The following is a 19,204-nucleotide window of genomic DNA, read 5'->3' as shown; positions in this document are numbered from 1 at the left end:
CGGGGCGGCGGTCGCCTGAGGCGAGGGGCTTCGTGACAGGGTGGGTTAGGGGAGAAGAGGTCCCGGTCGGGACTTAGTTTAGGCCTTACGTAGGACTGCACCTGTAACCGACAACGCTTTTAACGTTTTGCTAACACTTGTCTTAATACGCATCCCGTGAAGTCGTCATTCCTGCGGAGAAGGGCGTTATTCCTTTATACAGCTCGTCGTGGTTTTACGGGGGAAGTTAGGTAAGGTCAGTGTGGTGGTACTTGCAGCTGGGCACAAGAGGGACAAGCGCTCTGTAAGGATGTGAGCAAAAGTACAGGTAGCTGGTGCCTGTCGGGGTAACGGGGGTAGGATGTAGTATATCCTAGAGCGTAGTAGATGCTCGAATGAAGCGACGGTAGAGTTATGGGGTTAAAATAAGAAAACTTGGTCTATCAGGGAGAACCCGTGTGTGTTCATCTCAGCCTGTGAAATACTCCAGGCCTGGCGTTAGGAGTTCCAGTGTTCTGGAATGCTTCAGAGTATGCTTCAAACAAACAAACAAAAAAGCCCAACCAAAAATAGAAAAAAAAAAAAAACCACCACAGCAAAACAATTTCTGCTATCTGTGTTGCAAATATAAACAAAATGGACCAACTTGGATCACTTTGTTCAAAAATAAAAACAATTGTGAAAAGGCCTGGCCTGTTTTAAGGCAGAGAGTTCCTGGTAAGGATAGATTTTAAACTTCAGTTCTCAACTAGCAACATTAAAAAAAAATAAAATCCAATGTTTCTGGCTTGGTTGTGTAAAATTGAGACTTTGCATATAAACGAAAGTAGAATAATGAACATTAAGACTAACTTCTGAAACACTTAACACTTGTTAAGCATGTGTTTTGCTTCAGTGAAGTAACTTCTGCTTAAGCGACATCTGTGCATCTCCAGGGCTGAAATTTGTATTTTCACTTAAAAGCACTTCTTATTAGAAGCTTTGTAACACTTTATGTTTAACAGTATGCTCAGACCAAAGTCTCCTTGGAGGCAAAGGCTTGCCTTTTGCAAATGGCCTTGCAGAATATCTGAGATCTAACTTTTTCTATAATCCTACAGAAAATGAAAGAAGGTCTCTCAAAATGGATGTGAATAAATCAGCTGGTTTTGTGGCTTTCTTTTTTTCTTAAAGATCTACCACGATGCCTGGGTCTCTTCCAGTGAATGCTGAATCCTGTTGGCCCAAAGATGTGGGAATTGTTGCACTGGAAATATATTTTCCCTCTCAGTACGTTGACCAGACAGAGCTGGAGAAGTATGATGGTGTGGATGCTGGGAAATACACCATTGGGCTAGGCCAGTCAAAGATGGGGTTCTGCTCCGACCGGGAGGATATCAATTCTCTCTGCTTGACTGTGGTTCAGAAGCTCATGGAGAGGAACAGCCTTTCCTATGACTGTATCGGGAGACTAGAAGTTGGAACGGAGACAATAATTGATAAATCAAAATCTGTAAAGACTGTCCTGATGCAGCTCTTTGAAGAATCTGGTAATACGGATGTAGAAGGAATCGACACCACCAACGCATGCTACGGAGGCACCGCTGCTCTTTTTAATGCTATTAATTGGATTGAGTCCAGTTCTTGGGATGGTAAGTTCAGGGTATTTTCTTGAAAAGTTACATCATCCTCTGGTTGTGAGCAGTCTGCCTTATAATGACAGTGTTCATGTTTAACCATGTGAAATCCAGAGGGTAAACTATTTTTCTCTTCTGAAGTCTTTTTCTTATATGCTCTGGGCATTTGCCACTGGTTCAATTACAGTGCAGAAAGTAATGACGTGGCTTGGGTGCGAGGAAAGTGGAAGGGGGGGGGGGGGGGAGGGGGCGAAGTCAGGATCAAAGAGCCCCTTAATCTTGGGGTCATCTCCTCTATAACAGAAGTCTAAAAAATGCTGATGGGTATTAAAATCTGCTAGATTCTTGGCTATTCCTCATGGTTATTTCTGTGTTTTTGACAGGACGCTATGCACTTGTTGTTGCTGGAGACATAGCTGTGTATGCCACTGGAAATGCCAGGCCAACAGGTGGAGCTGGTGCTGTTGCTATGCTAGTTGGTCCAAATGCTCCGTTAATTTTTGAGAGAGGTTAGTCCTGTGAGAAAACAAATACCGTTCAGCCAGATACTGGATCCGTTCTGAAGCTCGTCCCCTGTTGCTGTGGGTTGCTGGAGGGCTGGATTAACTCCCACTATTGTCCGAAATTGTACTTTGTTGTCTCTTGCTCTGGGCTAACTTGGCCAAGTCCCGTTACAGGAGGCAGCAAGGAACAGCTAGAGGTGCTGCTATCTGTTTATTTCCTTGGGGATTCTCCAATAAAATTGACAAAGAGTGGACTAGAGCTGAATAACACAGCGCTCTACTTCCAAGGCGAAATGATGAAAATAATTTATTACTTGTGTTTGTCATGCTCAGTCCTACTGTACTTAACAGGCAATTAAGAACTGTGTGAAACGTTACCTTAAAGGGCCTGAAGCGCTATGAAAACCTGCTTGACTGGGGTCAAATATTGCTTGTTTTTACACGTGTAAAGTGATGTATTCAAATTGACTCAAAGCAGCTGAATAAAGTACTTTTCAACTTCTGTCAATTTCTGTCCATCAGGGTTGCGTGGAACCCACATGCAGCACGCGTACGACTTCTATAAACCAGATATGGTCTCTGAATATCCTGTAGTTGATGGCAAACTATCTATACAGTGCTACCTCAGTGCATTAGATCGCTGCTATACTGTCTATCGCAACAAAATCCACGCCCAGTGGCAAAAGGGTATGTAGCCTCACCTAATGGTATTGCAAGATCTGGCAAATACTGGAACGTGTAACTACAGAGACAATGTATTTTCAAGTTTTAGCATCCGATCTAAAGACTAGTACATGGTCCCTTTCTTTGTGTTTGTGTGTTCTGAGGCAACTGAAATGTTTGCTGTCTCCCGTAAGAAATGTCTTATTTCAGTTCTGGTATGGCTAAGCACCTGATCGTCCATAAGGAGCAGTCTCTACAGCCTTTTGTTGGTGTAATGTTAAAAGCACGTTATTCCCCCCTCCACCCAGGCTCTTAAGATATTGAGGTTAAATGTTACATAACGATACTGATTTTTATTTTTACCCCATATGTTTAATAATTACTTCACTCATATTAAGCATAGGTGTGAAGATTAGATAGTTATATGAAGTAGACTATTATGTCAAAATGCTGTGTAGAAATACGGAGATGCTGTTAAGCTTGTAGCTTTTTCTTCTAGAATAAGGGCAAACACTGTTAGTTGGTGCACAAGATCAGTAAAAAACCTAATTTTTAAATAGAAGTAGCAGCACTGTTTTAAATGAACTTGACAACAATAGTTAGTCTTACGGTTCTTTTGTACGCTGACGTGTTATGACGACTGGTATCCTGGTGTCCCCCTATTTTATTTTCATAGTTGAAGTGAGTACTAAACGTAAGTTGTAACACAATGTTTCTGCCACTTCCAGAGGGGACAGACAGACGTTTCACCTTGAATGACTTTGGATTCATGATCTTCCATTCTCCCTACTGCAAACTGGTACAGAAGTCTGTGGCTAGACTATTGCTGAATGACTTTCTCAGTGACCAGAACCCAGAGATGGCAAATGGTGTTTTCAGTGGTCTGGAAGCTTTCAGGTGAGAATGGCTGCTGTCTTCCTTATTCACATAATCTTAATTTGTTAAACATCCAAGGTGTGTTTTTATTTTCTCTCTAATTTAGTAACTGTTTCTGAACTTTTTTTTTAATAGGGATGTAAAACTTGAAGATACATATTTTGACAGAGATGTGGAAAAAGCTTTTATGAAAGCCAGTGCAGAGCTCTTCAATCAGAAAACCAAAGCTTCGTTACTCGTGTCCAATCAGAATGGAAATATGTATACCCCTTCAGTCTATGGTTGCCTTGCCTCTCTTCTGGCCCAGTAAGCATAAAATTGGAAAAAAAGTCACAGCTTTTTGTATGTAAGGTCCTAAAAGGTTTTCGTTTCAGAAAGTCTTTTGTAAAAGCACCATCTAGCAAACCTTTTTCCTACTAGATTGCGTTAAGCAGCAAGACTAAAGTTAAAGTATCTTGAACGTGCAATCAGTTCAAGTGACAAGCAGACTAAAAATTTCTGTGTCAAAAGCTGATCTGAAACAGCTCCTTACTGCCTTCCAAAGTAGGGTCTTATTTGTACGGTGGTGTCTTTTCCCAGCCTCAAGCTTCTCCCCGCCCCTCCCCCCCCCCAACCCCCTCAGAATGTTTTCTCTGTTCACTATAATAAGCAAAGCCAAACTAACTTAGTATTTACTTAGCAATTTTTTGGTTTTTTTTTTTCAATGACAGACTTTTACAAAATCATGTTAAGTTTAAATTAAACCATTCCTCTTGGATCCTTTTTTCTTTATCCTGACTTTGCCTTCCAAGATGTGGTTGTTCATTTTAGGATTTAGGTCACTTAAGAATGAAAATTTGCTGCCTTCTAGATAATCATATTCTGGGCATTTCTTTGCCCTGTTTTGCTTAGGCTGCTTTGGAAGTCATCACATAACAGCAGTGTTGGAAATTGTGTTTTTGAAAGTCATTTATGCACATAGCATGCTAAATGTGTATTGTAGTCAATATAATTTGCTGGCTGCTTTTTCTAAGCTAGCTGCGCTTTCTAGTTATTTAAAAGTGGCACCTTGGCTTAATTCTCACTGTGAACAATTGTTGCTGATTTGCAGGTACTCGCCGGAGCAGCTCGCAGGACAGAGAATCAGTGTGTTCTCATATGGCTCTGGTTTTGCTGCTACGCTGTATTCCATCAGAGTTACACAGGATGCCACTCCTGGTGAGTGGAAGGAGGAGACGTTAATTAACTCCCTCGCACAGCTGACCTCTAAATGCCTTGTTACACTACCCACCAGTATAATTAACCTACAGAACAATGCCTAATGACAGTAGTGTTAAACTGAAAATGTTCCAGCTCCAGGGAACGTTTAAGTGTCTCCTTGGGCAAATAATAGTCTTCAAACTCTGCTAACGTTTTGATTGAGTAAGTGGGGATATCTTTAAATGACTAAAAGTTTAGCTTCCGTAATGCAAAATATTTTGAATGGGCTTGAAATATTAACATGCCACTGGGGTGCAGTTCTCGGCACAGTGCTGCCTTACATCATGGCTTTATATTGTAGGTTCTGCACTGGACAAAATAACTGCCAGCCTTTCTGATCTCAAAACAAGACTTGACTCAAGAAAATGCATTGCGCCGGATGTCTTTGCTGAAAACATGAAGATTAGGCAGGAAACACATCATTTGGGTAAGAACTGATAAAGTTCTTAAACTTATAAAGTTCTTAAGTTATATTAAGAAATATAAATCATTCCTAGTCTTATAGCAAAGTGCTCATCACTTAATTCACCTGACTTTAAATGATGAGGGTGTAGAATGAAGGAACGTCCAACCCTTTCTACTTCTGAATAGCTCGTGTTTGTTGGCCCAATGTGGCTGAAATGAAAATGCAGACTTGTTTTTTTCTGTCTTACTACGTCCAAACTGCAAAGGCCTGTGTGGTGTAAAACTCTCGCCAGGAACCAACTAACAGTGTGTTACTGGCTTTTTTACAGCCAACTATATTCCACAGTGTTCGGTAGAAGATCTCTTTGAGGGAACATGGTACCTTGTGCGTGTGGATGAAAAACACAGGAGAACTTATGCGCGGCGCCCACTCCTGGGTGATGGACCTCTGGAGGCAGGAGTTGAAGTTGTCCACCCAGGCGTTGTTCATGAGGTGAACACTCGGCACCCTTTTAAAATTTGATATAAACGGTGGAACGGTTTATGTGTTTGCCTTAGCATGTGCACGTATGTTAAAAAAGGAAGTGGTTTAACAAGTCTTATTAAATACTTTGTTAACATATGTAACATACAAGCCAGAAGTAAAAAATTGAATATGGGATTTTAAAAAGTATATTTCATGTTAACAAGAATGAAACTGCACAAGAATGAACCAAGAACAAACTGGCTCTTTTCACACGATCAGTTTGCATGAAGCATGACTGATTTGATTGACTTAAGACCAAGCAGTCCAGTGTAGCATGAATGTTGTGTGAGAGTTGGACTAGCCGTGAAGTATGAATGTCTGTGAACTAGAAAACTGTATTTAATGGCTTTTTTTCCCTTCTTCTTAGCACATCCCAAGCCCTGCTAAGAAAGTGCCAAGAATCCCTGCAACAACAGAATCTGAAGGCGTTACAGTTGCCATTTCCAATGGGGAGCATTAAGATACCTCTGTGAGGTGGGGAATGAAACAAGGTGTGAGGGTAGGGTGAGAGAGAGAGAAAGGGCTGCAGTAGTGCTGAAGTTTCAGTGTACAGTAGTACTTCACTGGAGCATGGAAAAACTGTTTAAGCTCCTTGAAAAGATTTGTCATAATATGGTGTGCTGATATTTATAGTATTTTCAGAACACTAGAATCATGAATATACTGGAGATGGAGGGACTTGCCAGGGGCTGTGTGGATTCCTTAACATGTTGGAATTTTTTTAATTGCTGAGTAGTTGCTGTAGTCTATTACAAGGTCTTTGTACATAGAAAAAAAAAAATCAATCTTCCGCTTGCTCTTTCCATGTAAAATGACTTGAAACCTACACTGTTAACTTCTACTTGTACTCAAGTGTGTGGCAAAATAGTCCAAGCTTTCAAGGTTAGGGTTCTCAGTGCCTTGACAGTAAGCAGTCAGTCTTCTGAAAACAGCACTTCTTCTTTTTATCACCTTCCCGTTCTTCTCCCAGCCTACCTCCCATCCCCCCATTGCTTTGGGAAAGGTACACAACCAAGACTCATTGCTGGAATAGAATCTCTCTCCCCTGTCAAAACGACTGGATCAAGAATGGCTAGACTGACAGGTGGTTTTCTTCCAAGAAACTCTGTGACCCACTGTGTTATTTACTATGTAATTCCTCCTAACATCCATACTATGTGTTTTATACCTGCATTATAAATCATAGCAGCCTGGGAGGAGAGAGGAACAAGAAGGGAGGTAGTAATTTTTTTTCTTCTGAAGAACAGAAAGGGTGTAATTCTTGGGTTCATTGATTTGGCACTTTTCAGGATTGTTTAGTAGAAATATTTGAGGCAGCAGAATTTTCAAATAAAACTTGTAGATATTATGGAGCTGTTTTAATTGGCAAATGAAGGGAGGAAGATCACGTTGGAGCTCTGGCCTCTCACTATTCTTATATAATACATTTCTAAAAGACTATTTCTAACTTTGAATTTGGCTTGTACTTTGAACTCCTTTTCACTGTTGGTAATGTTGTAGGAGTGGGGTCTTCTATTTCTCTCCGCCCCTCCCCCCAACACACAAGCTGAAAGCTATCCGTTTTGCAAGTGGTAGATATACAATGCTAATGGGGAGTCCACTCTGGTAGATTTTTAAAGCCCAGATTGGAAATGAACTATGACATGAGCCTTGTAAGCTTGTAATATATATTTAAATTGAGCTAATGTACAGAATGAAGTTTTGTTGAATTTATTTCTTTGCTAATTCTACAAAGCTACATTATCTAATATAAAATAGCAAAACCTCATTTGCCTGTTAAATTACAATTTTTTTGTGTGTAATGAAGTGTTTGTATTATCTGTCACTCACTAGGATTTGATAACTTGCTGTATTTGTACAGTCAAGCCTTGGTAAAATAGTTGTTTATTATAAATTGATGAATACTAATCTGTTGTTCTGCTGAAAATGATGGAGCAATGATGCATGACGATAGTGTGTGCAAGTTTTTTTTGGTTTAGGTTGCCCTCGTGAAACTTTTCTTGGCACCAGAAAAACAAATTGCTATGGAACAAAGTCCATTGCTGGCAGTGGACAAGCCAAGAAGTGAGCTACTGGCACAAAGTTAACCACAGGGACCTCACGGTCTGTGAGGCCAATCCTTTATTAAAATAAAGTTTGAGACATTTGAAACCTGTTGGAGTAGTGCTGACTTGTTGGGTTTTCAGGATGCATTTTTTTTTTTTCTTTAACAGGAAAGAAAGAGGAAACTGGCCCTGTGAAAACCCAAAGTTGTGGGTTCACAAGCTGTGTGGACCTTCTGGATCTTTCATTCCTTTACAAGAGTGGAAAGAAAGGGTTGCTTAGGCTGGTGCAAAAACTGTTATTTCAGGGCTGTGTTTCAAGATAACTGCTTTCATATGGAAACTGTTTATAGTGGAGGAATTAATTCCTAGTTTATGAAATACAATTCATCTTTATTACTGGGGGGATGGTATTATTTTATCCCCCTCAGAAAAACTGTGAAGGGGGATTGGTTCTTGCTTTGTACTTACCTGAGCCTCCTCGAGTCCAGTTTCCTATGGGTGGCTTTTCAGAGTCATTTTGTTGCTCATTTATGTTAATTACTCCCTTTAAAGTCAACTGACCATCTCATCTGTCCCCGTAATAGATAAGGCATCCTGCCCTTAAATTTGAAAGCACCAGCTGTACCTCTCTAAACCTTGTATTAATTTATTTGCCTTAACTAAAATCAAACAGGCTCTACCTCTTAGCTTAGGTGTGTCCACTATGCCTGTTCAGAGAAGGACAGCTCCTGCATTTTGCCACCATTTGCATTTGAGCTGATGTTGAAGATTAAAGTACAAAATAAGTAATTAAAGCTGAAGATAGGAGTATCTGCCTCTTGGTGATGCTCAGAACAATTGAAGTTGCAGTGGTCAAGAGTATCAAAACCAGCTTTTTGCTAGCCTTTGTTGCCAAAGTGGCATGGCAGGAGTTAGTACAAGGCTGTGATGCTCCACGTATAAGCAGATGTTGTTATTGGTTGCATTCAGGTTACTGATACCTAGTTATGTGTGAGGAATTGCAACCGCACATGCAGGGTTAAAGCAGCATATCCTAACTTGCCTATCTGAACTATGACAAATCAGGAATGGTGGTCAACAGCAGCATTGCTGTTTCTTTAAATAAAAATTAAAAAAAGCTCTGATACGTTTAATTTGCTGAAGAAGTTTTGAAGAAGAATTTGCAATTGTTTAGGTTATGGTCTGGTTTCTGCTTAAATTTAGTTCTGTGCAAAAACTGTCCTGGTTTGCAGTGGTAAAGCTGTGTCAAGCTAAGGTAAAACTTCTTGAGAAGTTAGTTAGCTGTTACATACCTGTACTGAGAATCTCCAAAGTGTGTTAAATGCAATACTATTTGATCACTAAAAGGTCACCTCTACTAATGATCCCCTTACCTGTTTCACTTACTGGGGTCCTTGCACTGGCTATATCATGTCTCTGGAGCAGGGGACAAAAAAGTGCATGAGAGCTCTGTATTTGCACGCTTCACTGTGACTTGAGCAATGCAAAGGAGATGAGACGGTTTTGGTTTATTGAAAAATTACAGAAAATGTCATACCAGAGCTTGTGGAAAGTGAATAAAACCCTTTGTTAAGTGTGCCAAGTATAAAGCCTGCAGTGCAATTTATAAAATAGAACACAGCTTTGATGTGTGCTTCACCCTGCTGTAAGAACAGATTCCTCTCCTCAAGTCTTGTTCTTTGGGGTCTGGATGGGACATGATAGGAACACATTCCAGTGCCCTTTTCTTCTGTACTTTGTGCAAAACAATTCTGTAGACCCCTGTTACTGAGCTGCACGCATTTCTTCCCTGGTTGCTTTGAATGCACTCTTCTGTGATTCCCAGATCTTCCAGAATATTTTTCACTTCGATTTCTTCCTCTTGCAGTGTAGTGACGTCTGATAAATATTTTGGATCCAGTTTAAACGGCTGTAAAGGTTTGGGGTACTGTATTCCTTGCATCCATTCACTGTTCATAATCAGTTTGACAGAGTATCGTTCGGTTGGTACTGGCTGAAGGACTCCTCTTATCAGTTTCTGGCAAGTTTCTGAGAGGCAGGGAGGCAAACTGTATGTCCCTTCAAGAATGCACTTTTTCAGTTTGGCCACTGTATCTGCCCGGAATGGCATGATACCCGTCATCATGAAGTATAACAGGATTCCCAGTGCCCAGATGTCTACATAAATGCCAATGTAGTTTTCATCTCGGAAGAGTTCGGGAGCAGCATAAGGAGGAGAGCCACAGAAAGTATTTAAAGTTTCATCTCTTTTACTTACTGTGCTGAATCCGAAGTCTCCCACCTTAACACAGGTGTTACTGGTGTAGAAGATGTTTTCTGCTTTCAAGTCCCGGTGAATGATATTCTTCTCATGCTGTAGAACAAGGGGAAGATGTGGTATTAGCTTGTTTACAGGGAAGTTCTCAAGTGGCTAGCTCTTACCATCGATTAATTACCACACAGGAGAAAGAGAGTTATCCTGGACAAAGTCAGAAGTAAGCATTGCAATGAACTTGAAAAGTTGAAGTATTTAAACAATTTTAACTTAATTCACTACTGACACAAAAACAATAGAGTAGGTGGAGAAGATGGTAAGAAGGATGCTGGCTTTTTTTAAGAATAGCAGTCTCAACTTGTTAACTAATACCAACTATTTTCATGAGACAGATTTGTGATGGCATCATGGCTAATCCTGCAAGACTAGGTATCTTCCTGTGCAAACTGTATTTTTTTCAGAGTTCAGAACACTTGCTTTTGCACTTACTACATTTCTGTAATGATGTAAGTAACAAAAAAAAAAAAAAAATTTAACTAACTCCATATTATAACTTTGTGGACTTACGACGTGAAAGCTTTAGTTCACAGATGAAGTTAAGAAAGTTGCTGCAATTCTGTTGTGTGATCTAACGTCCTATGAGGAACTGGTGGTGGCAGGAGAAAAGGGCCACAGACTTGTGCCTTGTGGTATTTCATGTTGTTGCAGGACACCAAGTTCAGTGGTGTCTTCCAGTTAAGGCTAAACCTAAATAACCTAAAATAAATACATACGCTGTAACTTGTACTTTTTTCCCTTGGAAATGGCAGTAGTAGCCAAGGGCTCAAACTGAATTTGCTCTGCTTAGTGGCAGTATACCTGTCTTGATTAGGTAAGGGTTTAGCTTCACCTTTGAAATAACTAGGAGGAATGGATGTGTTTGAGCACTCTCTGCCCTGCCCTTTGAAGTAACAAGGTGCATGTAGGAGGCAATAAGGAAACCCTTTGGCACCCTAAGGTTTTTAAACTGTCATCAATAACAGGCAGGGATCTTCTGTCCTCATGTGGACGGGCAGCGGTGAGATGGGATTTAAGCTGCCTGGATTTGATGGCTTAGCGAAAGTAAAAAGTTTTGCAGAAGTCTGTGTGTACAAGTGAAGAGGTCGGCCAGCTTGGTAGTCTGGGTTTAACGCTAAGAAATAGATGCGATCTTGAAATGTGAAGTAAGTTCCAGTACCTGCAGAGTACCTGTCCTATGGAAAAGGTGTTGAAGCTAATCCATCACTTACAGGACATATAATTTTGTCAAAATATATAAAAAAATGCATACTGTTTATATATGCCACAAGCAGTTTGTAATGCAGTTTCTAGATGTCTGAGCTGGGAACACCTTTGCTTTTGACTTTGCCTGAGGCTGTTACGTGGCAGGAGAATGTGAGCCACCGGAGGGCACCCTGAGCCAACTTCAACAAATACGAGTTCTACTTCTCAAACTTGCACAACAGTCTTCCCGTGTTTTTGTGCTGTTGTTTTAAGTAACTGTAGTTACTATGCAAGGTTCAGATGAGATGGCACTGAAGTAGTTAGTTGCTTCTTTTCTGCCTTTACAAGATGCTTTGGGATCTACACAGATAGCATCATCCTAAATCCAGATAATGAAGACTAGGCAAGGGGAAGTGACTTGCTGGGTGTTAATTTCACAGATCTGCGCCAAAGCGAGGACCAGAAATTGACTGTCTTAAGTGCCAGTCTCCCACACTCATTAATAAGCAAGCCTCTTCTCTGAAACACTTTCTTCTAGCAGAAGAGTGACCGATCTTATGTTTTGAAATAGGTGGAGGGAAGAAATGAAGCTTTGTTAGCTGGTGCCCGCAGTGACTTAAAGCAGTCAGGAGAACACTATTGCTAAAGGGATGGTTCCACCCACCAGGTGTTCCCAGTTCAGTCTCCTCCCAAAAGCTGTCAACAGAGAGGCAGTAACTCCAGGTGGATGTGAAAGCGCTCTCAGATACCTTTAAGACAGCTCTTCTCTAGCTGTTTCAGTCTTCAGAAATGAGGGCCTGAAATCTTGGTAACAGTAAACCTACTAGTTGGAAACCAAAAGACACAGCCACAAAATCTGCTAGAGAGGTGAGGGACAACGTGCCTGTGGAAGAAGAACAACTTACCATGTGCTTCACAGCAGACACAATCTGGGAGAAGACTATTTTACACTCTGTTTCTAGCAGCTTCCCTTCTGTACTGATTTTAGTGAAGAGCTCCCCACCTCCTGCATACTCCATCACCAGGTGCAGTTTTGAGAGTGTCTCCACCACTTCATACAGTCTGATGATATTTGGGTGGTGCAGTTTTTCCATGCTGGATATCTCACGAGATAGCAAACATTGAGTCTTCCGGTCTAGCTTTGTCTTGTCCAAAATTTTAATAGCAACTTTCTCTGAAAAGAAAAATGCTTTTCCATGTTGTTGATGCAATAGGTACAAATGGTAATACTATTTACTTATAATGCTTGGTTATAGAAGCACAATGAAAGTTCACCTCTGATCAGTATAAGCTAAGCTGCAGCGGCCTACTAAGCCCTGTAATCTTTCACACACACCCATGCCCCTTTCCGTCTATGGCATCCTACTCACTGCTGAGGTAGCTAAGGGCTGCTAGAGTATTGCAAGGACTAACCAAATCATCTGCTGTCTTGGTGTGCTCTGCTGCTGTCAGGCTAATATGTGTCTGGTGGCCACAGTTACAGCATCTGCTTTCAGTGTCTAATGCTGATAAAGTCTGCGCTTTCTTTTTTGTTGCTAGCTCAGTGCTCTTCGGATGAGCCAGGCCTGAGCCTGGTACTTGTAATGGCGGTGTCAAATTTAGGTGCTTTGTTTCAGAGCAGACAAACAAACATCAGGATAATTTAGGGGCTCTGGCTACAAGCCTGCAAGTTTATAATGGAGAGTTGTTTTTAAGTCGGTGTGACTTACAGATCTCTTCCCTAACTTCTTAGCCCATACCCCATTCTCTGTTATCAAAATCAGTGTTGTAGGGGTTTGTCTGTGCCAGTTTTTCCAACACATTCATGAATGAGTAGTTCTTGGTACTGCACAGAATACAGGAAAAGTACATTTTTATGTCTGTATGCCACAGTGGGCCATGAATCCACATCACACAGAGATTTTATTCCGAGAAAAGGAAAAAACAGTAAAGTAGAGTAAGTTGCAGAGATTCTGTAAGACAGCAGATCTAGCTGTCTTACACTGTCCTGGTGATGCAAAGCTCCAGTTAAGTTCTACATGTTTCTGTAGCATATCTACAGTGAAGCCAAAGGCCACAAAACACAGATACACATCTGCAGCTGCACCACATCACCAGGCTAGCTCAGAGCAGTATGAATAGGTCAATCACAATTGCCCTTATGTTTCTCTATTAATTGGTAGGTTATGGCTTTTGTCTTCACTCTGTTGAATACAGCTGGTATTTGAAGGATTAGTCTGGTTAAAATAGGTTTACAGTGGCTTTGTATGACTTGTCAGGACAGCAAAATTAAACTGGACCATGGCAATAAAAATGACTGTTTATTCATGGGAAGAAGGTTTTTTCCCAAGAATATCTTAGTCAAACATTCACAGATTTCTTTACAATTAATCACCTTTATCGAATCTTTCAGAAAAAACCTCCACCTCAGTTTCTAGTACATGGGGGTAAATTAAAAAAAAAGTCAGTATTGTTTACTTGTTGCTTTAAGAGCAGAGTGAGAAGGCCATTACATTTGTACATGTGTTCGGGTATAAAAGCATTCAAAATGTTTTTACTTAATATTACAAAGTTATTTAACTCTGTTTCAGCTGTCCTGGTGAGCAAGCAGCAGTGCTTAGTTGCTGACTGGGGTTAAACCACCACACAACTTGTGTAAAGGAAGTGTTAATGATACATAAGCATATATCTCTATACGGATCAAGAAAACTCCATGTTTGGTATATTTACCTTTCTTAGTAACATACATGCATAAATTGATCCCCCTACTAAAATGCGGCAGATATTCCAGGCAAACATGATTCTTGTGAAAGGTGCTGAATTATCCTTTGGTGTGCCTATTTTCAGAAGGAGCCCGTGCTGAGTTTAGGGCAGTCTTCCCCACGCTGCTTCTCTCTGACCTGTTCCATGCTTTCTAGTAAGCCCCTTGGGAAAATGGGTACCTACTCCTGCGTGGTGCTGATGGTGGCATGCTGAAGCGGGAGGAAATGCAGCTGTTGAACAGTAACAGCACACGACACTGATCCTGGCAGAGCTCTGACTGCTGACCTAGGGGTGAAAGACTAAAACCCTTGTCATGTTGGTAGTGTATTGGTCACCTAAACCAAGAGGAAAGAGCATCAGCCTGCGGTAGGTAACATTTGCACAACTAAATGCTTAGATACTACAGGTATAACAGTTCTTACAATCTTAACTATGTAATTGCATCATTACACCTTGATTTGTAAAAGTTTGGAGCATTCGGGCTTTAAAAAAAATAATCTTCTAGGTTAAATTCCTTCCCTTTCCTTTTGCTGGAATTTACTATTCCTCCTGGTCAGTTTTCCTGCAAAGTGTTAAAAGGAAAGGGGGAGGGGAGGGGAGGTTTAGAACTGAAGGGCCTGATCCTGTTCACACACCACCATAAATCGGGACCAAGCTCCTTCAAATCTACATCACTGCAGTTGCATATGCATGATCTGCAAAGAAAACCAGCCCACCTAAAGTGTAAAAAACCTGACACCTTCCTTTTCTTTTTTAAACTCGTTCCCTCTGCTTTCAAAAAATGCTTGGTTTACAGATCCTGTGTTACCCTTGCATGGCAGCAGTGCCAAACAGAAGGGCATTTTTAGCTTATTTACCAAAATATTAAACTGAGCAGCAAGAGATTTTGATTGACTATATGCAGTGTATGCTGAGATTTGAAAAGAGCTAGCTGAAATCTTAGTAAGAGAAGTTAGGAAAATGTTGAGAAATAATTTCAGGAAGAAGTGGTGTATGCTATGATGGCAAAAGGAAACAAAACACAAACAGAACCAAGTTAAAATTGCTTAAAAAAAAAAAAGCAAACTAGGTGCCTGGACATTCCTGTCTTTGCAATTGATGTTTCACATTTGACTGGCTTTTCACTAGCTGTAAACTTTGGATGCTCTTAATTGCATCTATTCAGCTGCGCTCTCACACTACATTTGTCAGCTGGAAGGTATGTAAAATAAAGGTTACACAGAGCTTAGGGACCTAACAGTCCTTAGTAAGCAACTCCGCAGGTCTCTGGAGAAAATCTCTGCCAAAATTCATGTTAATAAAGTGGGCAATGCTCCTGAATAACTCAATACACATCATAGCACCAAAGATTTTCCTGCATCCTCTAAGCAACCAAGTCAGCCCTTGGAGAGAAACAAGGTTCTTCATCCAGTATGATCCTGCAGTTTTTTCCTCTCTCCCTCTAGAAAACTTTTTTTCATGTATCCTGCTGTGACAGATCACAAGGGCTACAGAACAGTATACAGGTATAATTGTTACAAAAGCTCATCTTAGTAAAGAACAAAATTGTTTCCTTTTTTCATATAGGGTGACATGTAAGGAGAAAGACCATACTTAGAACTTAACACTATGACAGTAACTGAAGAGCTGAACAGCCCCCCAGCACATACACCTCCCCCTACAACAGGGACCCAAAAAGCATTAATAATGAAGCCTTTGTATTTATATAATCAGCAAAAAAAAAAGACTTGTACTCATTAGCACTGTGCAGGAACATCACTTCATTGCCAATACAATGATGTGCATCTACTGTAAAAACCAGAATCCTCTTTGGGGGTGGGGCAGGGGGGTGGTGTGTGTGCATGGATGCATGGGCACATGTGTGCGTGTTCCTATTCTCCTATCCACATGCTGTATTTTATGACAGATAAGCTCACAGGCAGAAATGAGTCAGAAGATGTTTATCATTCCTTCTTCCTCATGACAGTTGCAAACTTAGTATCAAGAAATGAACTCCTTGCCCAGTGAACATTTTAACCGAAAAAACTACTAATAAACCAAAGAAAAATAATTTGAGAGATTTCTGGTGAAAAAGAGCCTTTACAAGAAAAAAAAAATATGGTTTTGTTATTTAGTTTGTCCAAGCTTGCTGTATTCACTGAAGTTTAAAATTTTTCAATCAATCAGCTCTATTCAAATGCTAAAGCAACCTGTCTCCTAAGTAATTTCAACAAGTAAAAGGTTCATCCAGATAAAATTTATAACTTCCTTCGATCAGCATTCCTCCTGTTCCCAGTACAGGAGTAGTAAGCACAAGACAGTTTTCTCTGGAAGAAAAAAAATCACAGAACAGAAGAGGAAATAACTTGCTGTGGGCAAAGTAGGACAGAGATGCTTTTCGGAAACAAGCAAACCCAAAAATCCACACCCAGTTAAAGCAACCCTTAGGCGTAGGCAGGCTTAAATTTGGAAAAAATAAATACCATCAGTTCCCCACTTTGATTCCCAGTGCAACAACTGCTTCATAGGAGGGATAAATGTGAGCTTTCACACCTTTGCAGTCTGGGCTGAAAGAGGTGGTTAGAGAAAATAACAATAAATAATACGGCATGAAGGCTTTGGGAGGTATCTCGTTCTCTCACCTGTAAGATGATGGAGGGAAGGAGAAATAATCAAATTGGAAAGGAAAGAGTATGAGAAAAAAACAGAAGATAGTAGTGTACAAAGATGCGGGGAAAATTAGTCATCGCTGAGGGAGAACAACAACAGTTTCTATTATTGTCAGACAGTCAGGCAGAAGAGGAAACAGGACAAATGAAGACAAGTTCTTAGTTATACCTACAACTGAAGTGTTCACTGCAGTTACCTAGCCTTTCTAGTTCTTCCTAGAAGCAGCATATAGGGTGCTTTTCTGTATTTAAAATAAAGAAAAATAGTTGACAACTCAACACAAACCCCAGTTTGGCCATACCAGGGCTCATTTCCCTGCACCTGCTCAGCCCAAACCTATAGCCCTGTCCCAGCTTTTTACAGTAATGAACCACCTGCTAATGAGTCAGTAAAGCAGGCATAAAATTTCTCACCAAAATTACTGTGACCAAATAAAAGCTTCGTCCATACTAGTAAAATCTGCAATGAAACAAAAGAAGCCTTGCTAACTCTGTCTGCGGGGAGGAGTGTGCCTAGCCAGGCTGCCCTGGGGGTAGCCCTGGAGTCCTTGAGCTGGGGCAGGGAAGAGGGCAGATGGACAGGACGAGTTGTAGGAAGGGAGGCACAAGACCATGCTTCAAAGTGTGGGGTGTTTGAGCCATGGGATGAGATGTGTTAACTCCATGAAGTGCAGAGATGAATTTTTCTTGTAATAGATGCCTATATCTCTATAATATAGAGAAAACGTTTCTGGTTTCTTTAAAGCCTAATCCAAACCTAAGCATTTATCTGTGACCCTGCCTACAGATTCAATCAACAACAACAAAAAAGAAACACACACAAACTATACGTATATTTAAGGTTTGGACAGCATCTTTCTTCCCAAAGAGGTCCATTTGTATACGTACAGAACTAGGGCATGAAGGTGACCCATACAGCGGTGCCTACCTTTGGTTAGGGAATGAATTCCAAGCTTCACTTGCGAGAAATTCCCACTTCCTATTTCTCCTCTGACTCGATAGAAGCCAATTCTCTTTCCCAAGGTTAATTCTTTTACCACTTTTTCATTCTGGGACATATCCTGCATTAGTTTCTCAAATGGGGTCAGCCTATTCTGCCTGCCCTCTTCATCTCCACAGCACTCCGGGTGCCCATCGTCTTCTCTGCTGTCCTCACGATGCCACCTGGAATAGTGGTGTTTTCCAAGACTCCCTCCATTCACATATCCTGTTGTCATAGTCTATAAGGTAATCACTTCCCCATTTAACAAGATGTCCCAATAAGGAGTTTAAACGAAATAATTCTCTATAAATATGCAATCCTGCACATAATGGACAAACTCAGCGAAAAAAGCAGCTTACTGAAAGTCCAAGGATTAATTTGGAAATTACTTCAAAAACAAATCTGGCGTATCTACATATTTCAGTTCTGTTCAAAATTGGAGATAAAACTGGAAGCTGTTTATGTCCATCTCTCACTAACCGATTTAGTGTGTAAGGATCTTCATCTACAAGGTAGAAGAGGCTTTGCAGTTAAAACTGTAAACTTTGTGCAAGAAAGAGACGAGTTGCTCACTGTCTATGCAGTACATTTGACACATGCAAAACATTTGACATGAATTTTCAGGCTTCAGCTTGCTGCTTTGAAAACTAACTTGATAGATAAAGGTCAAACAAATAGCTGATTAACTGCTCTGAATAAATCCAGGCGCTTCCAGTTCATTTTGAACAGCTGACCTTAAGAGCGTAGCTCTCCTCGATTCTGGTACCACTCCAAGAGCTGAACGTAGGGTTTGCCTTTGATTCATTCTTCAGCCTGTGAGCTTGTCACTGTGCCTTGGAAATGTCACTGTGCCTTGAAGCCTTGCTGTAAAAAGTTTGTTGCTCCCCTGTTTCCTGCCCATGGAGGGTTTAACAAAGCAACTGATCCTGGAAGATGACAGGAAAAGCATAATCTGTGCACCAGGCAAAAGAAGCGCTGCGCCTCAGTATCCCTGCAGTCACATGGCAGGACAATACAGGATTAAGTAACTGCAATGTCACGTTAACCCTCCTTTATTTAGATGAGCTTTCTTTAGCGCCTTGAGCCTTCTCAAAATTTTGCCAGACGCATTGTGTTCCTAAGCAGACAGATGATGAAAGTTATTAAAACCTTTACATAACAGCCATACGCTTCACTAAATGACAGCACACCACATACCATTTCACCAATTTAACTCTGGCAGCACAGACGAAGAAGTACTTATTCTAAATACACAGGCAATCACTTACCTTTAAAGCAGTACATCATTTTTTTCTTCTTTACCTTTCTCCTTTAACCTTGAAAAATAGGAGTTGATCAGCAACTGCTAATCATGCAGACGCGTGCCTGAGGTTGGCGAGCTGGTCACCAAAGCTCTGAGCGCAGGCAGTGGCAATGCTCACCTCCCCTGCTCTCAGTCTGCAGCACCACCCGACTGACGAACGCGTGAGACACTTCATTGCCAT

At 40.8% G+C, this 19,204-nt stretch overlaps 2 protein-coding genes across 4 annotated transcripts in view; one reads left to right on the top strand and one right to left on the bottom strand.

Annotated features, from left to right (window-relative positions):
• HMGCS1 (3-hydroxy-3-methylglutaryl-CoA synthase 1 (soluble)) overlaps positions 1–9,435 on the top strand; it is a 25,881-nt gene extending 16,446 nt beyond the window's left edge. The window contains exons 3-12 of one of the 3 annotated variants that reach the window (XM_009324468.1): positions 1,153–1,610; positions 1,979–2,104; positions 2,621–2,785; positions 3,490–3,658; positions 3,773–3,943; positions 4,728–4,834; positions 5,178–5,303; positions 5,611–5,774; positions 6,175–6,281; positions 8,021–9,435. In XM_009324468.1, the coding sequence (XP_009322743.1) occupies positions 1,163–1,610; positions 1,979–2,104; positions 2,621–2,785; positions 3,490–3,658; positions 3,773–3,943; positions 4,728–4,834; positions 5,178–5,303; positions 5,611–5,774; positions 6,175–6,267 (1,569 nt within the window). In that variant the 5' untranslated portion in view covers positions 1,153–1,162 and the 3' untranslated portion in view covers positions 6,268–6,281; positions 8,021–9,435. Of the gene's footprint in view, positions 1–1,152; positions 1,611–1,978; positions 2,105–2,620; positions 2,786–3,489; positions 3,659–3,772; positions 3,944–4,727; positions 4,835–5,177; positions 5,304–5,610; positions 5,775–6,174; positions 7,963–8,020 lie in introns of those variants that run through there. The other 2 variants (XM_009324476.1, XM_009324462.1) reach the window with 2 other exon arrangements.
• NIM1K (NIM1 serine/threonine protein kinase) lies at positions 9,435–19,204 on the bottom strand. The gene is made up of 4 exons (XM_009324489.1): positions 18,989–19,204; positions 17,667–18,837; positions 12,254–12,522; positions 9,435–10,205 (listed from the first exon to the last, which is right to left on the bottom strand). The coding sequence occupies exons 2-4, from the start codon at positions 17,953–17,955 to the stop codon at positions 9,456–9,458; spliced, it is 1,308 nt and encodes a 435-aa protein (XP_009322764.1). The 5' UTR covers positions 17,956–18,837; positions 18,989–19,204; the 3' UTR covers positions 9,435–9,455.

This window comes from Pygoscelis adeliae, unplaced genomic scaffold (assembly GCF_000699105.1).
Source record: "Pygoscelis adeliae isolate BGI_AS28 unplaced genomic scaffold, ASM69910v1 Scaffold320, whole genome shotgun sequence".
NCBI lineage: Eukaryota > Metazoa > Chordata > Aves > Sphenisciformes > Spheniscidae > Pygoscelis > Pygoscelis adeliae.
This window is presented reverse-complemented; position numbering and strand designations above follow the sequence as displayed.

What these genes read in the sequence shown, in the direction of transcription:
- NIM1K (XM_009324489.1), bottom strand. Translation starts at nt 17,955, where the DNA reads ATGACAACAGGATATGTGAATGGAGGGAGTCTTGGAAAACACCACTAT. An exon ending in AATTCATTCCCTAACCAAAG is followed by an intron (nt 12,523 to 17,666) that starts GTAGGCACCGCT and finishes TTTTCTTTTCAG; the next exon opens with AGAAAGTTGCTATTAAAATT. An exon ending in TGTCTGCTGTGAAGCACATG is followed by an intron (nt 10,206 to 12,253) that starts GTAAGTTGTTCT and finishes CTTGTTCTACAG; the next exon opens with CATGAGAAGAATATCATTCA.